At 45.4% G+C, this 17,586-nt stretch overlaps 1 protein-coding gene across 1 annotated transcript in view; it reads left to right on the forward strand.

Moving 5' to 3' along the window:
• The first annotated feature begins 3,219 nt into the window (after positions 1-3,219).
• Positions 3,220-17,586, forward strand: part of Map1b (microtubule associated protein 1B) — a 94,315-nt gene continuing 79,948 nt past the window's right edge. The window contains exons 1-2 of the mRNA XM_052159878.1: positions 3,220-3,443; positions 11,621-11,722. Coding sequence (XP_052015838.1) covers positions 3,260-3,443; positions 11,621-11,722 — 286 coding nt within the window. The 5' untranslated portion in view covers positions 3,220-3,259. The remainder of the gene's footprint in view (positions 3,444-11,620; positions 11,723-17,586) is intronic.

Raw genomic sequence — 17,586 nt, forward strand, 5'->3', positions numbered from 1 at the left:
TTTTCTAATTTAGAAGAGTGGCTGACCCTGTTGGGTTTCATTTTTGTTTTTCTCCCAAGGGTGTTGATAGAGGAATCACCCCTGTATATTTTGCAAGGCTACTCTGCTGTCTAAGGAAACGGAGGTGGGGTGTCATTTAATCAGCCATGCCTCCATTGCTTAGGTTGACCCCTACACTGGGTTAAGTGCTTCTGAAGTCTCTAGCCTTTACTTTTTCCGCACACCATCACAAAGATCCAACTCTTCCCACTGCTGCAACGAAGGCACTGAACATAAAAAGGAGCCAAGTTAGTTGACTCCGTGTAAAGTCCCACTGCCGGTCTGTGTTCTGCCATTATGTCTCTGGATTGCAAAGAATGGGGTGGACCCTGGTCATGGTTTTCTTGGACAGAGCACCGAGAAAAAGCTCTTTCTTCCATTGCATTTTTAAAAAGTAATTAACGTGTGTGGAGGTCACAGGACAATTTATGGCGGTCTGTTCTCTCCTCTTATTGTGTGGGTCCTGGGACTGCACTTAGTAGGTCCCCAAGCTTGGCAGCAAGTACCTTTCCCTACTGAGTCGTCTCATTGGCTTCTTGCATCTTTTATTCAACAATCTATTGCAAGCTATGGAACAATTCAGTTAGGTGTTAGGAAATTTCAACACGTCTCTTTTTACCCTAGATAGTAGGCTATCCTCAGGCTCAGTCTTGATCATACAGTAACAATATTTAGCAGAAATTTAATTATTATCTGATTTTCATTCTGTACATTCTCAGGGCTACCTACCTCTTATTTATCTGTGATATGTGTTTCCATGAATACAGAAACGTGAACTTTTAACAAGGTACATTTAACAAGGTAAAGGAACACTGATGTCAACTTGATCATTAACTTGACTGGGTTGAGAGTTGAAAGCACAGCTCTGGGCACATCTGTTGAGGTGTTTCCAGAGAGGATCCGCTAATGGGATAAGACCCACCCTGGATGAGGGCAGCAGCACCTCGTAGGCTGAGCCCAGAGAGAATGAAGGAGAAATATCTTTGCTTCCTGGCTGCAAGGAGGTGAGCAGCCCTTCCACTGCACCGTCCCTCCACCACAATGTTCTTCCTACCTCAGGCCCAAAGAAATGGCAGCAACAGACCATGGTCTGAAACTTAGGAAGCTGTGAGCAGAAATCACTCTTCCCAACCCCAAATGATCTCTCACAGGAATTTGTGACATAAAGCAACACAAACGCCTGTATATGCGTAGGAGTAATGGCGGTTCAGAGAAATGGAGGAAAACTCACTCGATGAAGCCATTCTGACGGCTGACCTCCAGAAAGATGTTCTTCTCCTCCTCCTCACCTCCACCAGGGATCATCCCGCTGCCCCGTCCTAAGAGTAACCGGATGTTCTATTTAACCTTGCTCAGCTGTGACCAAGTCTCTGCAGCAAGCTTACGGCGGAGCTCTAGTGTCATAGGTCAGACCTTCTCTTTAGTCACCGCTGATCAGACTAGCGTAGGCTTTGGTTGTTCACTGAGTATCATCTATCCAGGCTTCATGAAAGAAACGAAGCAGAAAGGCCGAAGACAAGTAAATTACGGAGTCAACCTAAGACCCTGGGCTATTATGGAAGTCTCACAATAGGTTCTGTTTATTTTTTGTGTTGTGTTTTGTTTTAAAACAGAAAACAGAGTCGTGTGTGTGTGTGTGTGTGTGTGTGTGTGTGTGTGTATTCAGGCTGACCTTGAACTCATCAGCTAAGAATGACCTTGAACTTCTGATCCTCCTTGTCTGCAGGCCTGAGTGCTGGGACTATAGTGCCCAGTGCTTATGGGAATGAAATCTACATGAAGTCCAGCTGAGCTACAGCCTCTCCAGTTGGTGTTTTAAAACAGAATATACTCCAGTGTTAAAGGCATATACAGAACTATTATTTAGTATGTTATATTTAGTATAAATTTGTATAAACCTAGTATATACTCTAATATTAGTTATATTAGATGAAAATATAAGGGTATTTTTCCTATTCCATCTAGTTGCCATCTATTTTTCTCCCCTAAAATGATCCCCAGTTTTTATGATGATGGGGTGTTTGCCCTCTTCTTCTGCCCTAACACAGAAATGTATTTTTTAGATTTGTGAGAAATGAATGTTTACCATGGCCTTTAGAAACATTATTATGAGTTCTTCTAAATATAGACAAAGGCAATAAAAACTCCCAAAGCTACATGTATCTTAAAAGACATCATTGTCACATAAAATAATTTTTGCCTGTGTATCCCCTAAGGAACTGAAAAGCACATTATAGTTGCTGTAATCCTGCTGGGCAGAGACAGTATCTTCTCTATTCTTTGTTATGCCTGATGCTATCTGTTCAGCATATTAAAAGAAATCTGTATCGAGCATAATATGTCTGCATCTTCTCATTCATTTCCCATGAGCACCAAAGGCCAGTTCTTTTTCAGCATTAGTCCTTCCAGACAAGACTCCAAAGTCTGAACAAATTAGGCTTAGATTTTGGAAAGTCTCTTTTAAGCGAAGGTGATAAATATTCCTGTTGTTTAACAAATATGCCTTTCTATATCTACAAGGTCAAAAAGACAGGTTTGTGTTCTTGGGCGGGGTACCCTCAACCCAGCGCCCACTGTGACTGCCGCAGCAGCTCAAATTCTGACTTCACGTGGATGGGACACAGGCACAGGCCTGAAGATGTGCAATCTGACTCAATACATATTCCCCGGGCTCTGAAACAGGAAGTCATGCCCACTCCCCGGTACAGCCAGGTTGATGGTTTGGGGCAAGGAAGGTGTGTGTATGTAGGGGTGATGGAGCAGAAGCACCTCGGGGCTGCAGCAGAGTTCTTTGGGTCCCCCAGAGCCTGGCTCCTGGCCCTGCCCAGACCATTGTCCACACACCTCGTCCTTCCAGCTTCCGGGCCGCCGGCGAAATGATTTGCTGCAGATGACATCAGCCCTGGGCTAAGGGCTGGAGGAGTGGAGGCAGCCACCACGAGGACGTGCCGGGTGGTCCCTTCCTCCTCCTCTTCCTCCCAGGCTCCTAGCCTAGTCTCCATATAAACGGCACCGCCTCCCCGGCCTCTCACTCCCCGCTCCTCTCTTCCGCGCAGGGAGAGGGCGGAGGGGGGGGAGGGAGGCGACGCGCGCCGGGAGGAGGGGGGACGCAGGGGGCGGAGCGGAGACAGCACCTTCGGAGATAATCCTTTCTCCTGCCGCAGAGCAGAGGAGCGGCGGGAGAGGAACACTTCTCCCAGGCTTCAGCAGAGCCGGCAGGATGGCGACCGTGGTGGTGGAAGCCACCGAGCCGGAGCCATCGGGCAGCATCGGCAACCCGGCGGCGTCTACCTCGCCCAGCCTGTCGCACCGCTTCCTAGACAGCAAGTTCTACTTGCTGGTGGTGGTCGGCGAGACGGTGACCGAAGAGCACCTGAGGCGTGCCATCGGCAACATCGAGCTGGGTAAGCGGTCCCGAGGCCCCCCAGGGGCGTGAGTGGGGAGACGCGCCAACACGACCCCACCCAGGGCGCCACGGCCACCTTGTCTCCCGCACGCCCCGCACCCACGTCTCTCCAGGCCACTTCCCACACTCCATTTCTGGACTCTTTTTCTGGGCTAATTTCTAAATTATTTTATTTGAGACCCAAGGAGAGGATCTTTATAATAGCCCATATATAATATATAATAGAGAGAGGGATGGGTCACCTGGCTGGGTCCGTGGCCACCGCCGACTTGGCTACCTCCTCTCGTGCTCAGTGAAATGCAGGTGTCAGCGGAGCGGAGGCCATAATAAAACCGCAACCGCAGGCGGGGAGAAAGGGTGGGGTGAACCTAACAAAACCTCTTCTTTCAGCTCCGCTCTCGCCCTAGCCACAGGCTGGGACCCACCTACCCTTACACGAAAACCTGGGGTCAAAACACCATGTGCCAAGGACCGCATGGGAATCATCTTTATCACAGTCACCTCGTACTCCCCGCCCCCGACAGACACACACACACACACACACACACACACCTCTGAGAACGGAGAATGCCATTTCTGTCTTAAAACTTCCCTATCCTTTCTTTCCTGGGAATGACTAGGCTAGTCTTAGGGCCACGCCCGGTCTCCCCCTCCCCCAAGCCCCCGAGGATACAGGCTTGGAACCCTTCTGCGCTCTGTTTCTAGACGAAGCCCGGCCTCGCTCCTGCCCTTGAGGTCCTGGCTGCAGCTTTCAGAAAGGACAATGGGGCCCCAGGTTGCGGGGTGTGGGGGTGGGCTTCTTTGAAAAGTCTCAGCTTCAGGAGCCATAGCTTGAATGGGAGGGGGGCGGTGGCAGGGTAGGGCCAGCTTCTCGGCTGCTGCGCGCATCAGGAAAGAGCTCTGCCGTAGCAGAATAGCGGTTCCCAGGGAACCCTGGGCGGGGCTGGGAGGGTCCGGGAGGGCACAGCCTTGGGCGGGCAACGATCGGCCCGCCCTTCAGCCCCACCCGGCCTGCCGCAGTGCCCGCGCTGGGCAGCCGCACCTGCCCCCGCACTGCGGCGCCCCTGGCTGGCACGGTGCTCGCTCTGCCCAAGCCTCGTGTTGTCGGGGGGCCTTGCGCCCACCTTTGGCTGTGAACGGTTTTGTTGCGCTCCCCGCCCCCGTGGGTAGCTCTAGCCTCTGCCCTATTCCGCCCCACCCTCGACATCCCTCCCTTCACTTCATCCCTGGCAGAAGTCCTCGGGTCCGGGTGCAGCTCCAGCCTGAGCGCTCTATTCTCTTGGGGTGGTGCTGAACCGTTTCTGCCAGGAGACACCGGCTGGTGGGCGTGGTGCAGTCCGCACTGCGGTCTCTACGGCAGCCTGAGGCGGACAAAGGGCGTTTACGCAGCTCTCCTTTCCTTCTCCCTAACACGCCAATAAAAGATGGATGAAAAGATTTTGGTTTAGATGAATAAATAAATAAACAAAAGCTTGTCACCTGCCTCTGCATTTGGAAATGGCCACTTGTCCTCAGAACAAAAGGCTTCAGGGTGGGGATTGGAGTTGCAGACCCGGTTCTTTTGTTTAACTTTAAAGCACGGATTTTCCCTTTCAGCTTAAAAGGAAAAAAAAAGTGAGCAGAAAGCCTGTCGCGATTTTTCATCTGGGGCTTGAGGGGAAGATCAAGAATAAGAGATTTCAGACGTGGAATGCTTTTTCTGAACGTCTCAGTAATCCTTCATTTGCAGACTATGGGCTTTTGATTTGTTTCTCAGACTTCGTGTATACGTTTATACATTTTTCTCCTTGAAAAAACTCACAAGTACTGACTTTGGGTGTGGCTCTTGTGGGAATTAATGGCTAGGTGTTTTAAAATTATTTTTTACTTAATATTTCTGGGAAATAATCCATTAAGAAGTGCTTTTTCATCTCCAGAATCACTCATTGTGGTGCCAGGAGAGGAATCATCACGCCCATTTTTAGAGCTTGCGGATGGACACAGGGAGGAAGAGTGAGGGACAGACTCAAGGTCACGGAGCAAAGCAGTGACAGGGGACGGGTACCGCAGTGTCACTACTTGACCCGGTCTAGATGGGAGTGCTGGCAGGCTAACATCACAGATTCAGCAGGCAGTTTTTCGTCCTTGTCTCTGGACAAGTCGTTGACTTGTGGCACCTCTGGGTGCAGGAAGGAGGCTCAGCCATCACCTTGCCACCACATTTATCTTCCTGCTTTGTTACTGGGTTCGATCATTCCTTACGTGTTCCATTGCAGGGTTTATTCAAGCCTCTTTACTTGGAGGAGAAAATAGATGCAGCCAAAGAATTCTGTGCTGTCTGTCCTGGCTTTACTCGCAGTTAGCTCTAAAAATCCAGATTTTTCTTAATACTAGAAAGGAAGGAAGGAGGAGGAGGAAGAGGAAGGAAGGAAGGAAAGAAGGAAGGAAGGAAGGACGGAAGGAAGGAAAGAAAGAAAGGAAGGAAGGAAGGAAGGAAGGAAGGAAGGAAGGAAGGAAGGAAGGAAGGAAGGAAGGAAGGAAGAAAGAAAGGAAAAAGCATAGGGTGTGGAGGAACAGTTCACTGAATTTTCACTAAGTGAGGACACCTGTTTTGTCCAGCTAAGAAACAGCCATTTACTAGAATCCCAGAAATAAATCACCCCACCCACCAACCCTAATGTTCATTTTACAATCACCATGCTTCTCTGATTTTTAATTCCCTGGTTTGGTCAGGTTTTTTCTTTTTCTTTTTTCTTTCTTTTCTTCTTTCTTTTTTTTTCTTTTTTTGCATGGATTTCTGAAATGGTTATATCGATCTCATTAAGAATCAACCAAGTGTGTGAGCAGAGCCATTTCGCCAGGGTAGTAACAGATGTTGCTGATCCTCTAGAGAGTGCTCTTTTGGGTCCCGGGCTGTGATACAGCTCACAGCAGCCCAGGTTTTCAAGGATAAGTGAAAATCCTGCTTCCCCAGCTTTTCAGACAGTCTGAGATGACTTAGCAACAGGGCGGGCGGGCGGGTGGGCTCTTTTTCCTGGGAGGGGGCACTGCTGCTTTTCAGCTGGCAGAGCCCAGCTGGGCCTCCTCCAGAGGTCACTATGGCGCCGCTTGCCGCCATTGTTGCTGGTGCCTGCAGGCTATGTCGTGTGAAGCAAGAAGAAGCTGCTCCCTGGGGCTCGAGCTCCGATTGTGAGCATCTCTCATCTGTTAGCCTTTCTTATTTCCTCTTCCTTTCCCATCCAAACGGAGGCACTGTGTAGCTGGAGACCCTGGAGTCTGGCATATTTGCCATCTGATTGATTACCCAGAGCACTCTGGAAAGGCAATAAATGAATAAACAAACAAGCAAACAAACAAATAATAAACCTAGACCCCTGCAGAGGGAATGGTGGATAATGCAGCAAATCAACAGGCCAAAAACACCCCAGTGTGGATGCTAACTGCTTCTTGAGACCAAGGAAGGAAAGTGGTCACTCTTCTTTGCTCCACTGTGCTTCAAAAGCACAAAGCTGGGTTGATCATTTCTTTTCCAGAGCTTCAAACAACAGTGCTCACTAGCACTGGTCCAGGTACACTGATGCACTTATATAGGACTTGGTTCCATACTATAGCAGACACCACCAACTGATTCATTTGTCCATCCCTAATTGTCCCCAATGTGGAGGTCACCTGATAGCCTTATTCTTAGCAAACTGCTAACATTTGGGCATATTTTATTATCTAGGCTCTTACAACAATACCATCAAACTGAAATTTCAAACGTGGTGCAATGAGTTTTCATTAGTTTGTACCGTTCTCCCTAAAGAAGCTAAGCCATCTAATGAATGTTCAGTGTCAGTCTGATGCTTTCAGTTACCATTAGAAGGCAACTGTCCCTCTAGGTGACATGAGAAATAAGCAAGATGTGCTTATGAGAAGCTAAATCAGAATAATGTCCACTGCCTTGGGTCTTTAGGTGTGAGTGGAGCTGGTTACATTGTAATAGTCTGATGCCACTCTCGTGAAAATGTTTTATACAAAATCGTAGGCAAAAAAAATGAAGAACCCAGAAAGGCTTTGGGATTTAATTTTCATTTTCTTCTAGCAAAGAAAGGAAAAAAAAGTGAAAACCATATATGGTAGGAGATAAAGAGATGCTAGAATGTGTTACATTTATTATATTCGTCTTCACACTTCCAAAGTCAGGAGGCAGATGGAGGATTTTTGCTTGTTCTGCCTAATTGGTGTTACAGCACTAAGGGCTCTGTGATCCCAGCTGAAACACAAGCTAGTCAGTCCTCAAATGGAAGGTCATTAAATCAATGCTTTATTGTGAAGCTTCCCTAAGAGCTTGCTTTTAAAAGTAATTTCTAACTTTTAGATTTAGAAATAAATTCTTGTAGATAACTATTTGCTTCTATTCTAAGATGTTATCTAAGACTTGAGGGTTTTTTGTTTGTTTGTTCTGTTTTTTGTCAATGCTCTGAAATGGTGTGCTGTCCGTATAAGATGTCGTTTGCATTACACACCAATATGTGACGAACGTTAGATTACTGGAAGAGAGAAGCAAACCAAAGGTCAGATCAAAGGAGTGCTGGGAAATCTTTTCTCTAAAAAGCCTCTTAGCATTTTCCGTTTAGCTGCTTCTCTGATTTATGCTTCTGTCCTAGGTTCACGTTACCTTCTAGTGTCGTTTTTCCAAACAGAATCATAGGATTATAGGCTGACCATTCAGATATTTACAAGAAATTCTCAAAAGGCTGCTTCTAAAAGGGAACAATTAAATTGGGCCCATTGAGGAAAATAACTTGTCAAAGGCCCAAGTAGCTGTCACGTGCACGGAACGTTCGAGCATCGGCGTGCACAGTGTGGTCCATTCATTTTTCCTTTCTTTGGTCTGCTGCTTCTGTTAGAAATATGCAGTTTTCATCCACGAAAGGAGATTTTTGGTTTTATTAAGCCAAACGTTCCTACAAGATCAGGGTAAGCTTTGCGGAATCCAGCTGGAAGACCCAGTATATGACGCGCATCTTCCTCACCCCGACTAGCTCTGAAATACCCTTCCCCTTCTCTTTCCCCTCTGTTAAAAGCACGTGCACACCTGCTTCTTTGTGCATTGCTACCACATGGGGTGAGAGAAATGAAAAGAAAAGACAGTCTGGTGCTTCCTGTCCACCTGGGAAGAACACAGGACAGTGCTTGCCTCCTGAGGCAGAGCCAGGATTCTGGAGCAGCCCTGAGCATTCTCCAGTGCCCAGTGAGTGCCCCTGCACCTAGCCTGGCATTTAAAACACAGAGGTTTACTACCCCCCAGCTTCTCTAGTTGTTAGCCCCTGAGTAATCCGGTAAGGATGAAGTCGTCTTAGATGGCTATAAAATCAAAGCCTCAATGAAGAGCTTTGCCCTTAGAAAAAGAGGATACTCAGGCAAAGAGGTGGGGAATATATAGCATGTTTTCCCTGCTTCAGAGCCTCTTTTAGAACCTCCTAACAACACCCAGGTGTCCCCTCTCTGGCTCCAGAGTCCAGAGGGAGAATGTGGAAAGGACTTATCAACATCAGGGGCTCCAGCTTTGGCTCCTAGTTCAGCATGAAGGGGAGATCAGTCTTCAGTGAGAATGTCTCCTTTTCCTAGCAATATCCAGCATAAGGGATCAACTCATTACTAAGTGTCATTTCTAAAACTGATAAGGCCCCAAAGTGTTCATTCCCAGCTAAAGTAACCAGGGAATCTATATAGTCTTTTTATAAACCACAGCACCAATTATACATCCTTAAGAAACATTTTGACCGGAAGTGACTCTCTTAGAAAGAGAGAACCTTGATTTTTTTTCCCATTGGCAGTTTACACACCAGAAGTTATTTTTACCAACTGTCTACTGGTTTGATTTAAAAAAAAAATCAACTCAATGAATATTTTTTTAAGTTTAGCATTTTTTCTATTGTCAAATTATAAATGTAAAAGACATAAATGAATATAAAATGAACAATTCACCACTGGCGTCGTCACGAGACTGAAATGGCAGACATCAGCGCAAGAGCAAGTGGGTCCCAACCCCAGACACCGTCATTCAAATAATGCAGCCCTTTAGATGTTCCTTAGAACAGGGATGGAAAAGTAGTATGAATTTAATTTAAATACATATGTCTCATTATTAACTTATTGACCTGGCTTCACAAGCCAGGAGACAAAATGGAGCTCCGTCAACGGTTCCAATTAAGCCACTCTGACAGGAACTCAATGGCTTTGCGCGAGAGGCTAGTATAGAGTGTATATGTTGAAGTAAAATATTCTAATGAATGCAGACCTCTCAACCTGTCAAGCTCTGCAGGGAACAAAAAGAAGCCATTTATCATTTCTCCACTAAAAAGACCCACAAACTCTCAACATGCCTTTCTTGTTAAAATTTAAATATTCCATTAGCACAAATGCAAACTGAGGCCATTTAATGTTTCCAGGGAGACTCATAAAATTTTCCCTTATAATTTAGCCTCTCCTTAGGAATGTTAACTCTTTCTTATCCGACTCTTTCCCACTATTCCTATGAGAAATTCTCCCTCTGTCTAGGGGGCACACAGCTGTTTGAGAAGGTTCCTCTGATGGAAAAGGTCTTTGTCCACCAATCTGGAAGCTCAGACATCAGAGTTACAATTTCAAGGTTACCTGTACTAGTTAGAGCAAGTTGTAGGTTGATTTGGCCATATAGTAAGACCCTGTCTCAAAAATTAAATTAAATTAAATTAAATTAAATTAAATTAAAATTAAAAATGAGAAAAAAGATGAAGATATCTTTTCATGTAAGGTAAACTGAGCTCTACAATCTTTTAAAAGATCTATATCTAATATGTCTTTAATCAAGATATTATATATAATTAAGATATGTATTATACATATTTATTATACGTATAATGCACATGATTATCCCTCAGATAGGAACACAATGGTGGTAAATGGAGGCACACATTAAGGATTTAGAGTGAGTTTCATACACAGCCTTGTAAACCCTCTAGGCTGATGGCACAAATACTAATCAATCAATCAATAATACTAATCGATCATTGGCCTTTTGGTTAGAGATACACACTTGCAGATATATACACCTAAGGGCTCAAGCCTCTCTCTTTGCAGTTTGATAGTATTTGTTGGCTCAGAAATTGGTTTCTGGAAGTTGAGGATGTTCACACCAGGGTACAGTCCTGGTGCAGTGTCCTGGCTCCATTGTAAGCAGTCTGTTGGGACAAGTCTAAGCGTATACACATGACCAGACATACACATGAACACACACATGCATACATGTGAACACACACATGCACACATGTGAACACGCATACACAGATGGTGTCTAGTCTTCTGCGGCTCACAGCTCTCCTGGCTTCTGTCCAGGGTTCTCATAACTCCATGTTCTCTGTGTTCTCTCTGAGACATCTCCTTTGGGGTGAGGAGGGAGAGGGAAGCTAGGAGGTATGGCCAGTACTGGAAGCCACAATCCTTCTGATTCTTCACAGTGGGCTCATGATTGATCCTCCCAGGCTGATGCAAGGAAGTTCATGCCCACTTCCAAACTACCAGAGCTTTATCAAGTATAAAAAGTTCTCCTGGATTAAAAAAAAATTCAGTATAGCTCAACAATTGTGAATAAAAGGCACTCTCTGACCAGCTGACTAAAAATTAAGGACTGATAGGACTCCTAGTCCAAACCTTGAGTTCCACCTGCTTATCAAAGATCACACAATTTGGGATTGATATAGAGGTCAAAAATGAATAAGCAAAAGAAAGCGCACACCTGCACTGCAAGAGCATCCTTTGGAAAACAGAGACCCAGGCTTAAATGGCAGCTGCCCATCCCACCTGCATCTGACATTGGTCACCTAGTGGAGTCTGAAGAAGCTGGTGTAGTCCCAAGCCTCTTAGCCAGAACTGTCACCTTCTGTGCCTCCCTGCCTGCCTTGAGTCTGCCATTTCCTAATAACTGTTGGCTTTCCAGCCCCCAGCCCTGATGCATGTATGATTTATGAGGGGCAGAACTTCAGGCTCACAGTTAGCTCTCCCTCCCTTGTGTCCCACGGGAGGGGCCTTCCCTTTCCCATTTGTGGGCATCCACCCCTCGCCAAAGAATCCTCCAGAAAAAGGCCCGAGAATCATCCATGGGGATGGTTTCCAAGCCACTCTGAGATGACTCACAGGAAGCCTGCCAACTGCCTTCCTTTTCTTCCACAGGGATCCGATCGTGGGACACAAACCTGATTGAGTGCAACTTGGACCAAGAACTCAAACTTTTCGTATCTCGACACTCTGCAAGATTCTCTCCTGAAGTTCCAGGTGAGGCTTCTTTCTGTTCAGGGTTAGCCTAGCTCTTGACAGGATGAGGGAAGTGACCATCGGCTGGGAGAGCTTTGCCTAGCATGGAAAGAAAGAAGAATTTCCTCTCATTGCTAGAAGGTTCTTTGTATTTATGACAACGACTTTATCCAGTAGCCACAACCTGAAAACATAGAATTTAAGTGATCACCATGTGGATTATTTATGGTGTGGGTTCTTATGAGAGGTTTTAAAGTCCAGCTTATTTCCCTTTGGGTTTCAATGTACTCTGACCTCAAGGGATTACAGACTACTTCAATATTAATTTTACTCAAAGCTCTGAGTACAGATTGGGTACTCCTACAATCCTCCACCTCCCTTCTCTAGAAAGAGAAAGGACACATGGTGTTTCAGATACAAAAGATGTTTTCAGTTCCTTGGTGTGGGGAAGAACCTGATGTTCCAAGCTGCTGTGAAAGCAGCCTTTCTTTCAGAATGAGAGAATCAAAGGTAAGGGTGCAAACACTGGTCATATGTAAAGATGTTCCCTCGTGAGGATGTGTCCCGCACACATCTCTGGACGTTGGTGATGCAAATACATCTCTTCTTCCTTTCTGAGCTACACATTTCTCCTCTCTGGCGCATTTGAACATGATAAGAGCAGTTTCTGGCTCCTGAACTCTCGAAACCCAGGTGTGTCTCTCAAAAGGCTTACCACTGAAATGATACTACATTTTATTTCTTGACTATCATTTGAATCTTATGTAAAAATCAAGAGTTTCCAGGCTATATGCGTCTCTTCTCTGAGTTCTTATTGGTGTTGACAGAACATCAGGCATGAGCATCGGTCTCTCTTACATGACTAGATCATATTCCATTACCCAATGTACGCTGAGATTCAAAACCGCTCGTGTGGGATGTAAATGACTTCTGGAGTCACTCCTAACTTGGAATATGGCTTGGAACCTCCCCCTCCCTGCTTTTTCCTTTTGACATTGAGAATAGAATAAAACCCATCTATTCCAGTAACCCTCTACTGTAGCTTTCCAGCAGAGAACTGAATGTGTTAATAAAAAACAGTATAGAAGATAGTGGATGAGGTGGGTGTGGCTTGGGGGGGGAGAGGTTATGTAGGGACCATCAGCACCTAATTTGCTAAGGGTTAGGCACAGCTTAAGGTGTTCGCTCTGGTCACTCTTGTGTTTTATTTTCACATCTTGCATATTTCTGTAACAGTCTCCTGGAAGATAAGTGCCCTTTGCCAACAAGTGTGTCTGTTCCAACAAGTAAAGGCCAAGTTTCTGTCACTTCTCTGGCTTTCTGTTTTGTAAGAGTCTTTTTTTTCTTTTGTACACATGTGGCTTTCATTGTATATATTCATATTTGGATTGCCTTCCTTTGATGCCAAATGTGTATCTCAAAATCAAAGTTTGAAAAAAAAAAACTGCTGAAGAATTAACTCTTTCTAGGCTAAAGGCCTAGCTTGGACTACTCTTGGAGACTAGAAAGAGAAATCTCTCTAAATCGCCATGTTAGCCTGATATACCCTGTTCCTCCCTCTTCTTGCTGTCACCTGCTTTAAGAGTGGGTCACCTATCTAGTAAAGTCAGTGCAGTGCTCAGTGCTGGTTTGGGGACTGGCGTCTGGACATCCAGCATCCTTAGCATTATGGCCAACTGCAGAGTGGGTTAATGTTTGGACTGTCCCTCTCCAGCCTGCGCAGGACCCAGCTTCCCTCTGAGCAGAGCCAAGGTAGTGGTGCCCCTGTGAAGTCATGAGTTTCCTAAACAAGACTGTGCTACAGGCTGAGTATTCCTTATCTAAAATGTTTGAGGCCAGAAATTTCTTGGATTTTGGAGATTTGGGGGGTTTGAGACATTTGCATCTCTAACCCCCCAATCTAAAATCTTTAATCAAAAATCTAAAGCCTGTTGCTAATAAAACTCTCAACCTGTCATTGACAAAAGCACAATTCAATGTGTGTCTTGAGTGTGCTGTGGAAAGACGTTAAAGGGCAAGGACAGAGATTGGGGTGGGTGAAGATTGTAAGATGATCCTTACTTAGGAGACCTTCGGTGAAGTTTCTTGAACACACTGGAGAATCTTAGTCTAATTCTAAGTGTGTTCAAGTCTAGTGGTCTCTTCCCCACTTGCTTGAAACTCAGTAAAAACCATATTGCGTCTCTCACGATGTTTATGGTGGAACCAGCTGAGTCACCCTCATTTATCTCAAGAATCTAAGTCTACTTAGAAGAAATGAAACTAGTGATGGAGTCCATAAAAACAAAAAAAGCCATTTAGTCACTTTAAAACTATGTAAATGGAAGCTAGCATACACTGTGGAGATGAGCTGAGTAATAGAACAGGGATGACCTTTGTCGCACTTCTGCTCCTGGAAGGCGTAAAGTCCTGCACCCTAAGGCATCAAACAGGTCCCGCTCCCCTCCTCCCCTGGTTGGTTGATTGATTTGGTTTGGTAAGTTTACAGCTAGCAGCATTACAGTAGGATACTGGTCATCCTTCAAGCCTCGGGAGACATGGGCTTAGGTGGTAATCAGATCTGCTGTACATTCATGTTGCTTGCCATTTCTTTTGTTATTTTTAGGAATCAGAGGTCATATATGAAGAATTGGTGGCTGCCTTAAATTGCAAAGGGCAGATCATGTTGTGTGGAGTTACCAACTCTCATACTAGCTTAGACTTTGTACTGAGGCTTTGGAGTTCATTGGGAGTCGAATTGGGTCTCACTCAAGATCACCCTGAATAGTCCTTTGGGCCTGGGTATGTAGGTTGCCATGTACAACCTACATGGCAGTAGGTAGGTAGGTTGGCACAGGGGGAGTTCCTCAAAATGTTCCAGAGATCATGAAATCCTGACTATGTGATTTTTAGATTGGTCAGTCACTGAAGTCTATGTCAGTATCTCAAACCAGCTGAGCATGGATTGGCTTTTGAGGTCACTCAGAAGACTCCTGCTGGGTACCAAGGCCTTTCTCTGTGGGATTTCCCCTCACTGAAGCTTTCTGGCCACGTGAGAGCTGGACCAACAGGCACGGTGGTCAGCCTTGTCTTTCACTCAAGAGAGGGAGGCTTTGCAACATCGAGCCCTATCTTATATGCCCTTCTATTTCCGAATCCACATGCCATCCAAAAGCTTTTCTTCATGTATATGACTTTTTGTGCCTTATACAATACTTATACTGTGATGTTGGGCTTTAGTCATTATTGCAGGTCTCCAGGAGTAAGAATCTACAAAACTCTCTATGGAAGCTCAAGTCGGCCATGATGCATAGTGTTCGACTCGCTTCCATTTCTGTTGTTTCTTTCCCAGGTTTAACTATAGATCTTGGTGCATATAGTTACAGGGGAACTTATCTTCAGAGAGCATAGACAGTATCCCATAATTCCCTGTATTGGGGAGAAGTCTTCTCATACAAAGACAGAAAGAAAGGAAGAAAGGAAGAAAGAAAGAAAGAAAGAAAGAAAGTCCCCAAACAAAGGAAAAAGAACACCAGTTTCAATACTCTCTTTTTTTCTCACTTTGTCATTTTTATCTGTTCTTTAAAATGGTTAAAATTTTTGATAACCCAGTTCCTTGCCATCAGCACAGATTACAATTTACAGATTGTAAATGACAATTACAATGCAGTTACAGATTCTGGAGCCGGCCCCCAACATTTGTTCTTAGCCCTGTCATGGGTGTTTCTGAATGACCTTGGACACTCAAACATTTCGTGTTTCAGTTTCTTAGTTTGTGAATCAGAATGCTTACTTCTGCTTCATAATGTTGTCGTGAAGACCAGTTGATTAATGTGTATGAACACATTGCAACCTACCCTCTGGGGAACTAAATATAAATGATATAAAGATGAGCCATCTCTCATCTTCACAGGGAAAATCTGCGTGACTTGTATGTGTGGTGATTATTATTATCTGTGGAAAATACCAAGTCCAGATATATGGCTGGTTTCCTTCTTGTAATAATTTTTAATTTACATTAAAAATGATCCTCAGAAGCCGATACCATTGGCATTCTCAGAAGGCACATAGCTCTTCTTTTGTCTAGAGGTGGCAAGAATCATCCACTTTGTCATGGATATATTTTCAGCACTGCTCTCAGTTCTTTGGGCAAAATGAAGACAGTGAGAGTAAAGCCAGAGCAGAGGTTAGACCATTTGCAACATAGCCTACCATTCCGGAAACAAGGATGGTGATCTAGGTGATAGCCCTAGCTGTTTCTCTTACTGTGATGACCCAGTCCCTCCAAACCTCCTCCTCTCCATCCACAACTGCGTCCTCTTCCTTCAACCCACAAGTGACTATAGTGTCTGCCAATTTTGAGACTCACATTTCCTGTGGCTTCCTTTCCTAGTCAGCTGAATAAATAGTACAACTCTGGCGTGTTTACGTTAGTTTTATCGCTCCTAGCTACTAGATCACATCCACAAAAGCCCTCTTTTGTCTGTGATTGATTTTGAAATGTGTACATGGGCGGTTCTGCTTAAGAACGCGTGTCTTTCCTGTAGAGGATGAAAGATAAACAAACCACAGGTGAGTATCTTTAGGTCTGTGCTGAGTGACGACTAAAAATATCCTTTCCGGAGATGGTGGAGGTTAGAGAATTAAAACCCACCCTTTGCATTTCAGTCAGGGGAGTCTCTTCCTTCCTTTCACTTTAGTGAGTAGAGGTCTCATGTCTAATATTTGCCTGCAGAGCTGTAAGGAAAAAAAATCGACTATGATCTTAGTTGGGCTCTGTTTGTTATATTTCTGTGTCCAGTCCTGGATATTTAGCCATTACATAGAATTATGATTTAGTTGTGTATGCTTAGGATATGTCCTCTGCTCTACAGTGGAGAGTCGTGGATATATTTTCAGCCTTGCTCTCAGTCTTTAAGGAATAAAGCGCATAAATACATCTTCCCGTTGCATTCAAGGGACTGATATATCATTCGGGGAACCTGTGGCCACAGGTTAGGCAAAGCTTTGTCCTGCTTCCTCTGACCTACTACATACTCAGGGTAGGGTCTCTGTCAACATGCCCACAAGGCTCCTTTATCCTTTGTCATTATATCATTGTCCAAGGCGACAGGAGGAACTCTGTCATTAAAATGACAAGCCTTATTTTCATGGAATAACCAGACTCACTGGGGTAAATGGTGCCTGCCTGGGAGAGAGTTCCTTTACCACAAACCCCTGGCCTCCATCGGCTCCTCCCTCCTCCAGCCTGCCCAGCCTGCCTGCAGGGAGGGCAGCCTGCTTGCTACCCCTTGGCCCTACTTGCCCCTGTCCTATTGTCCCCTTCAGACTGAGGGGTCCAGATCACAGTACTAGCCTGCCATTGTCCAAACAGCCCAAAGTCACACTGTTGAGAGTCCTGTGGTGTCTGTGGCACGAGGCTTTTGATACCTGCGAGATCTGCTGCCGCCTCACCTTTGAAATTTCAGGGCCTCCTTATATTCACATCCTCACGCACTAGGCGAGTTCCCTCCTTTGACACAGGTGTGGCCAGCATAAAGGGGAAAAACACCGCGTAGTCCACGGCTGTGTTCAGGTGCCTTCGTCCCCCAGGGAGTTAATGAGGGCTTGTTCACGCCACCTAGAAACAACGATTCATCTCACTTTTCTTTTTTTTTTAAACCTGCATTGAAAGGATGTTTCAGTCTGCCGACAGTAATGGCTCTCAAGCCGTTCCTAATGGGCACTGTGGAACTGTTCCATACCAACCAGCGACCAGCGTAGGCAAGACCGCGGCAGGAAGTGGGCCGCTGGGCTCAGGGATGGTTAGGGAAAGCCAATAACCGCCCATTAAGTGCAGCTAAGTACAATCCGGAGCAGCTGCTGTCACCACTCAGCAAGGGGACAGCACAGGCGGCCTCCATGCA

This window comes from Apodemus sylvaticus, chromosome 16, assembly GCF_947179515.1.
Source record: "Apodemus sylvaticus chromosome 16, mApoSyl1.1, whole genome shotgun sequence".
Classification (NCBI taxonomy): Eukaryota; Metazoa; Chordata; class Mammalia; order Rodentia; family Muridae; genus Apodemus; species Apodemus sylvaticus.